Source organism: Rosa rugosa, chromosome 1 (assembly GCF_958449725.1).
Source record: "Rosa rugosa chromosome 1, drRosRugo1.1, whole genome shotgun sequence".
In the NCBI taxonomy this organism is placed as follows: domain Eukaryota; kingdom Viridiplantae; phylum Streptophyta; class Magnoliopsida; order Rosales; family Rosaceae; genus Rosa; species Rosa rugosa.
The window spans coordinates 20,786,126-20,797,205 of record NC_084820.1 but is presented as its reverse complement, the minus strand read 5'-3'; the positions used below and the strand labels follow the sequence as shown (position 1 = coordinate 20,797,205).

The following is an 11,080-nucleotide window of genomic DNA, read 5'->3' as shown; positions in this document are numbered from 1 at the left end:
TTATGAAACTGCCCAGTACTGGATACAAGGAAACTCTCTCTTCAAGCTTGGCAAGTCCACTTTGCCAGAAACAGAAAGCATTGGCGATTTCAGTTTTTTCAGGAAATGGAGACGCAAGATTTCCACTTTCCAGTGCTCATTAGGTTCCCCATGAGACAAGCTACTGAGTTCCCCACCCATTATGTAGAGCTTCTTTAACTTCTTCAGTTTGCTAGGCTTCAACCCGTCTGGTAAATTCTGTATTGGAAAGCCTTGAAGATCAAGTTTTTCTAAGTTGGGTGGAAACGATAATTTCTCGGACTCCTTGTCGATTTTGTCTTTGAAATTTGAAGAAAGCACTCCCCATGATATTTTCAGGTGGCGAAGAGAAGTTACACCCTCTAGCTTTGTGAATTCTCCTGGTTGAACGAAAGCCTCATTTCCGATGTGTATGCTGAGCCGCCTTAGATTCTTCAACTTGGCAAGCTCACCAAGCCGGCAGGGAGTTTTCTTCAGTGTTCCTATCAGAAAACCTTTTAGTACTTGGAGGGAAGCAAGTTTTTGAAGCCCTTTCGGCATGGCTTCTAGTAAGAAACACTCTGATACATCCAAATGTGTGAGCTTCTTCAGTGAAGAGATATCCGGAGGTAACTTCTCTAAGTCGTGACATGCTCTCAGATCGAGAATTTCGAGGCTGATAAGATTCAAGATTGAATCAGGGAGATGGGTAATTCTCGATATTCCTCGGAGGCTCAGATCCTTCAAGTACTTCTGAGCCCCCAAACCATATAGAATTCCCTCAGCTGATGAGGCACCAACAGATCTTCCATGTTCCACTTCAATGTGATGTGTAGGCGAGTTCTGCCACCGTCCAAGCTGAAGAACCTCAACCTTCTTCAACTCCTCTAGTCGTTTTTGTTCCAAATCAAGATATCGAACATTTACATTGAATAATGTCAATAGAGTATCGAACTCAGCACCGGTAACCTCGGCAATTGGCTTAACATATTCTGGATCCTTAGAAACGAAACATGCACGCCCATACTTTTTCATGGAATAAGATGGCATCATTGGCCATATTGAATCGAAGTGGAATAGCCTAGCCTCACTGGCCAATGATATCAACATGCGACGAATCCAAGGGTGCATTGTACAACTTTTGACAAGTAATTCACAGTTGGGCTCACCTGCACCTGGTTGAATCAAGTCCTTCCTCATGAGCTTTTCGAAGATTTCTTGTCCGATCTCTTCTGCTCTCTTCTCTTTGGTAGATGTGATGAAGCCCTCGCCTATCCACCAGTAGATTAGAGGCCTCTTCTTTATGGCAGCATTTTCGGGGAAGATCGACAAAGAAAGCAAGCAGACCTTCAATTCCGTGCCGTCAAGATCTTCATAACTCCTCCTGATGTTGGCGATCATGACATCAGATTCTTCTTCCTTGCCCAATCTTGGCCGCTCCTCTGACATTTCTTGAGTTACATCTAACTGCTTCTCTGGAGAGACAAATTCAAACCTGGTATATGATACTATGAGTGGTAACCACGGATCTGCAACAAAAGTTGATAGGTGGATAGGTGAGACCTCTTCTTTATGTTCAGTGAAGCCAACTTGATCAATCAACTTTTGTTGTAGAGGCTTCTTCTTTATGTGGAGTGCTTCTCTAGAATTTTGAAGTACTTTTGATTACATTACTTCAAAGAAGAGAAAAGGAAAAGGAAAAGAAGAATAATCGAATATGGATAACAGAGCAAAATAAAAAAAATTTGGGACCATCTGGAATCTTTATCATATATGGTTTTTGAAAATGAAAATTTTTGACTAGCTTGATGCACATGTGACTGGTGAAGACAATTCAATTGTCATTCATTTCTTTTAAAAAGAAAATTTGTATTTATATTTTTCTTCTTATTTTTCTTCTTATACTTTTGATTACATTACTTCAAAGAAGAGAAAAGGAAAAGGAAAAGAAGAATAATCGAATATGGATAACAGAGCAAAATAAAAAAAATTTGGGACATTCCAGATTGGATACTTTATCATATATGGTTTTTGAAAATGAAATTTTTTGACTAGCTTGATGCACATGTGACTGGTGAAGACAATTCAATTGTCATTCATTTCTTTTAAAAAGAAAATTTGTATTTATATTTTTCTTTATGTTTTTATTTTTTAGACTAAGAGAGGTAATTTGGACAATTCATATATTGGCTAAGTTTGAGCGCTTCGCTTAGACAAAGATTTTCAAGTGATATGTGAATTATTATTTTAGTATTTAATTGAACTTTTAAATATATATATTTTTTAAATATATATATATATATATATATTTTTTAGAGGAAGACGAAAAGCTTTATTAAGTGAAATTGAGGAGTACATGGAGCGATGCAAACGCATCGAAATGAAGCAATAAAACATAACAGGATGCACAAGCGCATCTAATTTTAAAAAGTAATCAGGGTATGACTAAATGCATTTCAGACATGATTAGAAGCTGAAAAGTCAAGAGCTGCACTGCATATATCAATTCAGCAGCGAAACTATGGTAGTAACTGTAACCAGGATTGTAACCATAACTTGGGAGATACACCTCAAGAGAGTGAGGTAAGGCTCTCGAGAGGACGAAGGCTACCAAGGGTGTCAAAAACTTGGACGTTAGCAATCGAACACTCAAGAACAAGAACCATGAGACCAAGTCTCTAACCCAAAATTGAACTAGAGCCCGGATTAAGCAACAACAACCACCTGGGTCCCAAACACGAGCCCAAGAGTGCGTAGGCCTAGGGAAAGCCCACACACACCCTGCAAGGCCCAACAATACAGACCCAGGCTCACAGAGAAATACTATGGGCACCCGAACCACCCAGACCACTCCGATTGGTTTCCCTAGCCCTTCGCTGGCACCACCCGACCACTGCTGCCAGTACACCAGAGCACGAGGGCCACGAGGGCAATGAACGGACGCCACTAGAGGAAACATAGGCGCGCTAGAAGGAAATGGCGCTCCGAAGACCACCATCCCAAGTCAACCTTGCAACCCGGATCGGACCCCTATACCAACCAGAGTCCTTCAGCCCCTGCGATCGGATGTCATCCCGATCTCTACTGTCACCGACTGCCACCATCAGGCCTACCTGGTCCCTATAGCACCCACTTCTCCATCCCCGCGAAAGAGACGAAATAGATCCAGGATCCCAAAGTAGGATTTTCTCCCACAAACCCACTTTGGAGAAGCACCTCCTCCAGCGAGAATCCCTCAAGCAAATGATCTCCCGAGCAGACTCCCCACGAGCACCGCCGTATAGTTTAGAATGACAGTCCATCAAGAAACGGGTGCCACAACCCAACGGTTGAACATAGGATACAGACGACCTCAAGGAGGACGACAAACAGGCTTCACGAGGGGAATCATCGGAGGCCAAAGATCTCGACGAGCAAAACCCTAGACCTAGGGCTTGCCGCCGCCAGTAGAGAGAGAAGAGAAGAGCTCTCATTAAGCTTTAAAATCTTCTATCGGAGTTGATTGAATAGATGATTTATTTATTTGGCGAATCAATTCTTTGAGTGCTATATTTTTATTCCAAAACTCCACAATAATATCTCTATTACTCAACTGAAATCCTTAATTTTGAATCAAAAAAGTCTGATCGATGCATTTGATCATATAGCTGGAGATTAATTTCCAGACAGTTCACCAGGCCAGATCCCAGCTCTCCAACTCTGCTCTACCGGGTTGCCACCCACCAACGGTCATTAGATTGTTATCAACTTACAAGTATGTTTTGTAACCACCTGGAGCAAATTTTCTTTCTTTCTTTCTTTTTTTTTTTTTTTTTTTTTTTTAACATCCAAATTGCGAATATGTTGATAGGATTATTGTTGATAGGAGAGTCGCACAGAGAAAAAAGTATGCATTTGTCAAGTACATTAATTGGCAAAATAATGTGAATGAAACACTAGGTTCTAAGAAAGACGTTGATCTTTGGGATAGAGTACAAAAGAGCATAATCTTAACTTGCACTTGTAGTCTGTTATCTTCTGCAAATTCTACTTTCTTCACGAAATCTATTTGAACCTTGAGGTTTCAATGCTGCGTTATGTAGTTTCTTATGAATGCAATTTGCCCTTGTAGTTTGTTATATAACCTCAGTGCAGATGCTTATATAGTGAGACTCAGATCATAAAATCATTGATGATATAAACCATCTTTATCCAAAAATTTCACAGGTTTGACTTGGTTTCCGCATTTGCGCGCAAAGGCGAGTACTATATATGGCATTGGATGTTGCTGAATTCCTGTGGAACAAGTTCTTGAAGTCTCTAGCAGAGCTAGAGTCTGAATCTAATTCAGGTTCTATTACCATCTCTGTCTTCAAATCATCTATAAAAGATCTCGTGTCTGATTTCAAAGCAATCAAAGATGTTGTGAATGAGAGAGATATAATGCCGAAACCTTATACCTACTCTGAAACTATCGATGTGCTCTACAATAATCTCAACGATGCATTGGCTGAGTGCCGAGTCTTCGCACATGAGTGCATGGAGATTACTGATATGTACTCACGCTTCAACTTTCGAAGATTTACTTTCATCTCAAAGATAAAGAGTCGGCTGGCCAAAATAAAACAGGAGCTTGAGCAATTGCCGTTGCGGCAAAATGGTGGCAATCCTCTGGAAAAGACGGGAGTCACCAGACCTAAACTTTCAGCAGAAGTTTTGGGATTTGATAAGCAATCAGAGGAGATTGAGAACTTACTACTACTTGAAGCAGAGGGTTCCAGTTCTAGTAGTGCTGGTAAATTGACGGCAATTGGGGTCGTTGGTATTGCTGGAGTGGGTAAGACCACCCTGGTTCAGAAGGTTTTGAAGAGCGACGGAGTGCAGAAGAAGTTTAATCATATACTGTGGCTACCCTTTGAAGGAGAACATCAATATAGTAGGTTTAGCTTTGAAACATGTATCTTTGATGGTAATGACAAAATCATAGAGGCGAGGATTGTTGGCCTTGATAAGCTACTGGAAAAGCTAAGCCGCCTGCTGTTATCAGGAAAATGTTATTTGATTGTGTTGGATGATGTGTGTCATCGGCACATTAACATTATGGAACGCTTATGCAGCGGATTGCCCAAGCATAATGGTAGTGCTATAATTGTCACTACTAGATTGAAGGAAGTAGCTCTAAAGCTGGGGAAACAACATGAGTTGAAATTGGTTCATGTTAAGCCTCTGGACCGAGAGATTTGTGGGCGTATATTTGAGGAGATTTACAGGGCTAGAGTGGGGAAGCTGAGTGATGAAGTTACGAGAAAGATTGAGGACATCAAGGATCGGTGCCACGGTCTACCGTTGGTTGCCAAGACAATCGCAAACACTCTTGATCCTGTAGAAGACAACCAGTTTGACTTGTTATCCGCTGTACCCCTTTTCAAATTGTAACTTACATTCAAATTATTTATGTATTTATTATTCTTCAAATTAATTTCATGTAATGTCAGCACTAATATTTGTTCGATCTTCAAGCCTGGTAAATCTCAAGGCCTGCTCACCTAAGGGACTGTGAGGGACAAGTGAATCTGACGGCTGAAAATAAATGCACAGTTTTAAGTTGTTGTACATACCGCCTATATCACATACATACCGCCAAGCGTAAGCAACAACCTCGTAGGTGGCCCCCGCGACATGGTTAGTCCCGCCTACGACATGCATCCGGTAGACCGACACCCAAGCTACGTTGCTATAGTGGAGGTCGGCCGATATCTTGCCAGGAGGCCACTCTCTCATGCTCTCCAAAAGGCTTCAAGAGAAGCAATATGTGTATTGTTGTCCCACATCGGAAATATAGAATAGAATAGGACTTCTTTTAGCTATAAGAGGAAGTCCTCCCCTTCTTGGAAGGGGATGGGATCCATGATCCCCATACTTGTATACTACAAAAGCTATATGGCCTCACTCATAGTGAATTCTCAAAGTGAACGTAGCCTTACCTCAAAGGCAAGGTGAACCACTATACATGCTTGTGTCTTTCTCTCTCTCTCTCCCCATCATGATCCATACTTAGTTCCCGTTCCGTATTCTCACACAGAAACATTGGCGCTAGAAGGAGGGCCCCTAGGTTTGGGTATGAACCTCCGACCTTGAGCAAGGGTCATGTACGGGAACCACCAATCATGTACGCACAAGACACCCCGCACCTCGAGCAAGGGTCATGCACGGGTACCATGAGTCAGCGGGTACACACAGGACACCCCTCACTCTTAACCTCACCCAAGCCTCCGAGGAGCCAGCGGGTACGTGAGTCAGCGGGTACTTGCACATCCCCGTACCCTCAACCCCACTCCCAAACCTCACTCTTCTCCGGGACTCTCATGAGCCAGCGGGTACGTGAGCCTCCCGGGACCATGTTCTTCTCGCTAGCCTCAGGGACGCCTCCATGAAAATTCTCCAGTGACTCATCGGTACCATCTCACCACTCAAGACCGCATCAACCTCCTGGTGACTTCTCAAGTCAACCTCGGCCGAGTATCCTCCTGTACCCGTACCTATCGAAGCCGAGCTTTGGTCTTGTTCTTAAAAAAAAAAAATGGCTCTCAGTACCAGGGAAGTTGATTTGGACACCCCGAATTCTCTCTCTGAACCCGGACCCTTCTCTCTCTCGCATCTACCTCTTCACGCACACTAGCCATGAGTCTGATTCTGCTGCCACAAGTCCATCATCTCCGCAACTCCTCTCTTTGATCTGTCGGGTACCACCCAAAGATGCTTCTCTCACATCAGTCGACGACCTCCGAGCCCACCGGCGACATGAGGCAACTTCCAAACTTCGATGCCTTGAAATTCCACCACTACCAGTCAACTTGGCCGGTCCGGGAACAACGAGTATTGACCCGGCATTCGAGAAATCACCTCCTTCACCGAGACACTCGGAGTGGGCATGATCTGTTGGCAGCTAGTTTGCTTCGGTACCTTAACATCGAGCTCATCTTCTCAGCCTTGACCCAACGACCGAGACTTCTTCTCAGTCCGACTCCGAGTCTTCCAAACATTCCTGCCTCCGAGACAAGACTTCAAAAAAAAAAAAAAAATTCAGTGACATCTTGGTCGAGCAGTCTCCGGTACTCGCTGCGCTTTCCCTGTTCAAACCCAGCACTAGTCCGGGGCTTCCATGGACTTGTACTTCCCCTCACCGGTACTACCAGCTGCTCTTCTCGGTACCCCAATGTCTCGGTGCCTTGATACGTCTCGGACCCGCTGACCCATCTCGGTCTCGTTGACCCGTCTTGCAGCATTTGAAACTCATGAAGCCGGTATTCAATTCGGCCAAGTACCGTTCACACCAAAAAAAAAAAAAACAGTGGAAAGAAGAGAATGGTTCTGCTCTGGGCACCCAAGGAAGTTGGTTTGAACACCCACCCTTCCGGTAACTCATTTACCCGGCACCACTCTCCCGGTAACCGAATACCCTGTGCTTTGATTAAAGAACATACTTGCAGCGCTAGGACCTTGGAGTTCAAGTACGGGAGTTCCCCATTTACGGCAGCTCGATCCTTCATATATCAAGCCAATCTTCACCTGGAGACACAACCTGCTCGGCCTCTGTCTGTTTCAGGCTTGTGCTCTCATGCTAGAGCACCGTATTGAACAAATCTCTTCATCCAGATAAGTCCCAGCCTTACTCTTTTACAAAAGATCAAAGTCAAAAAGGGCAACATGTATAAAGATAATTTAATTGTTAGAAACATGCTTCTGACAACGCCATGAGTCATGCCTATTTTAATCCTAGGAGGCACACATGTCAAGTATAGATTTCTTAGTACATAATTACTACATTTAATATCACACGGGTGCATTACCATGACAATATCACATGGCTTCCTTAATGTACATGACAAGCATGACAAATACACTTAGTTGCTATAGCATGATTTCATCAATTATCATTATCACATTGGCTAGCATCCCTATGACAATTCATAAATACCAACCATCTCACCAAATATACATTATCAAGCATCATTCCATGCAAGAGTAGAACAGATGTTACACAATAGCACATTTGTTTCATCTCTATATTTTACTTCTTTAATTTCACAGCAAATTGTTCATCGTTACATGCCCTACTTACCCATCATTACTATTCCCATGCAATAGTTGTGATCAATACGGGATGAGCACCGTCGCTCCCATGATTATTTATCGTGTACTCAAATTCTTATTGAGCATGATTTTCCATTTTTGTTGCTATGCACACATACACTCGGCCTGTTATAATTAACTTATAAATAGCATAGCTACTGCTAAAGCGCACTTGTCATCATTTAAATCACATATGTGTCAATGCCATTCTCTAAATTGGTGACACACATGCACAAAATGGCATGCTTGTCTGCTTCTGCATTCCTATAGCTAGCAGCTCTATATTCATGCTCTCACCTCCATTACTATATACTTGTCTCACATACAAGGTAGTCTACTGCTTATTCCACTTATTTGTGTGTTTCAAATATTCAATCATATATTCAATTACATAGGCATGTCTCATGACCACAAAATTAATTAGTTTTCACCAACTTCGAACTTGCTCACGCTTGTGAACTTCAAACATTTGGTTGTCTATTAATGTCATGTAGTTATAATTACGCTATGTTTCAACATGATTACATAAAGTCTCAACTACAAATATTTAGTCAATCTATTTATATGAACAAAGTTGCTAATCCCTTATCTTATGTTAAGGACTCAAATAACGGAGCATCGCTTCCATCAACGACATATTGAAGTGCTCATTCAAAACAATGGAGCGTCATGCTTGGACAATTCCAACATGATTTGGTATTCGGGTCAATCCCAATTTTCAACTTCTCCAATCGGCAAAAGATAAGTTCTCATTTACACTTATATATATATATATATATATATAAATTTGAGCTAATGCAATGCTTTACATGCTTCAATAACGATTTCTATAATCTAAGCATGCCTACGACATTTGCTAATTCCGATATCATATCTATTATGCCTATGTATTAATGTCATGCTTTATTTAATTGCAACCCAATTGTGACACCAAACAAAGTGTAAACACGCGGTACTTAAAATCCTCGTCCTAAGCGAGGTACCCCCAACGGGTAAGCCAAGGTCAAATCCTTGCATAAATCCCCTCCAATCATGCGAGGTACCCCAACGGGGTTAGGAGGCACAAACCCTCATTCTACCAGGGGTCACACCACCGGGTAAAGGAGACCTACCGGCCCTCATGTGACCCCACCGGGTTACGAATCTCAAACCCTCATCCTACCCCATCGGGTATGAGGTATGAGGTACAGACCCTCATGCTATCCCATCGGGAATAAGAGGCACCAAGCCCTCTCACTACCCAGCCTGGTACCAGAGACCGGGCCCTCCAATGGGTACTGGAGGTCGACGCCTATACAATACCCCAACGGGTACCAAAGTCGTTGTACGTACATGAGGCCTACAGGCCCTCATAAATCCTCTACTCGAGCGACGTATCCCAACGGGATAACTAAAGGGTAGCTCCCTTACATATGCCAAGGTCCAGTCCCTTGCATCAAAATCCTCGCTCGGAGCGCGGTTGTGATGCCCCGGAAATTCGTATTTATTTTCAGAGGATTTTCTGGAATTTAATTTAGTGATTATCGGACGATTTCGTGGCTCATGGATGGAGCGGAAGTGTTTTGGGCGAATAATTATTCAGGAAGCGTCATTTTAGGGGGGGGCGCAAGGGTTGAATTTTTATTCGTTGGGTTTCTCCTAAAACTTCCTTCATGAAAGTCGTAGAGCGTGTCGATACGAGTTCGTGGATATGTGGAACACAAGGATCAGAATTCGTATGAATTAGTTATGACATTTACAAGATTTTTCCATTTCGGGTATATAAAGAAAAAACCCTAATTTTTTTTTGAAAAGTTTCCATTTTCACCCGGCCTCCCATTTTTGGAAACCAACTGTTCACTCTCTCTCTCGCGCGCGCGACGGAGCCCAGAAACAGGGCAAGCTTCACTGAGCTCTCCCTCCCTCCACCGGCCATCAATCGACACCGGACAACTTCCATTGGCTCCGCCTCGACCTTGCCCAGCTGCCAGTGGCAGCCTTGTGCCGTGGGACGGCCAGCAGCGGCGGCGGGAAGCTCCGTTCGGTTTAACCCCGATTTGGTTCCAAGCTCGATATCTCACACTACTGGCCATCGATCCTTGCCAAACATCATCCTCGTGCTCGCCTAAACTTCCTGAAGCTCCCAGAAGCAGCCTTGCACGGCGGCGCGGCCCGTAGCAGCGGCTGCAAGTCAGCCCGATCTAGATCGAAACGGAGCTATCAATCCAAATATCTCGGGCTACAGGACGTCGTTTTGAGTGATTCTTGAACCAGTGAGCTCACCTTGAGTTTCTGAACAAATATCCATAAGGGATCGAAGCGAGTGGAGGAGGTTTTTACGCAGATCGGAGCTCTCGCCGGATTCTGCAAATTTTCCCGGTCAACGTAGCTTCAAAGGTAGATTTCGATCCCTTCCTGACGTTTTTTGATAGCATGCCTTTAGAGTTTTTTGATAAGCATGATAAGATGAAGAGAAGCAGCCCGGCCCCGACACCATTGGTGGTGGTCGGCGGCGGCTCTGTCACTAACTCCGGCGGCCCTTTCCGACCACCTCCGGGGATCAAAAAATACCGTTTCTCTGCATTTTTAGATTCTACATTTTGATACGATCATTTCGATATATTATACGCATTTTTTGGATACTGTATGATTTAGTTATGAATTTTTATGTTTCAATCAATTTCGACCGTTCGATTGGTGATCGGTGAAGATAGGACCGTCCGATGGACTTGTAGTTTTGATATGTTGATCGTAAGACTGTCCCGATGACTTTGTGTGGTCATGGGTGAAGATCCGACCGCTGGATCTTTGTATATGTGCATTTTATGAATTGTGCGCTAAGTTAAATATCGTATTTGGTTAGGTGATTGACGATTTTGGTTGGGCGGACGGTTGTGAATGTGATTTTGGGCTATATTGAAGACGCAGCTGGATTTGAGGTGAGTAAATCTCACGGTGTTTCGGTCGATAAATTAGTCATGTTTAATTTAGT

The 11,080-nt window shown here is 43.3% G+C and overlaps 2 protein-coding genes across 2 annotated transcripts; one reads left to right on the top strand and one right to left on the bottom strand.

Annotated features, from left to right (window-relative positions):
- Positions 1-1,446, bottom strand: LOC133723993 (disease resistance RPP13-like protein 4). The gene has a single exon (XM_062150860.1). It carries the CDS (start codon positions 1,444-1,446, stop codon positions 1-3), a length of 1,446 nt encoding a protein of 481 aa, XP_062006844.1.
- Positions 1,447-4,225: 2,779 nt separating this feature from the next.
- Positions 4,226-5,466, top strand: LOC133737086 (putative disease resistance protein RGA4). Its single transcript, XM_062164712.1, has one exon. It carries the CDS (start codon positions 4,249-4,251, stop codon positions 5,410-5,412), a length of 1,164 nt encoding a protein of 387 aa, XP_062020696.1. The 5' UTR covers positions 4,226-4,248; the 3' UTR covers positions 5,413-5,466.
- Positions 5,467-11,080: the final 5,614 nt, after the last annotated feature.

Excerpts from the sequence above, each read along its gene's own strand:
- LOC133723993 (XM_062150860.1), bottom strand. The coding sequence starts at position 1,446 with ATGTCAGAGGAGCGGCCAAGATTGGGCAAGGAAGAAGAATCTGATGTC.
- LOC133737086 (XM_062164712.1), top strand. The coding sequence starts at position 4,249 with ATGGCATTGGATGTTGCTGAATTCCTGTGGAACAAGTTCTTGAAGTCT.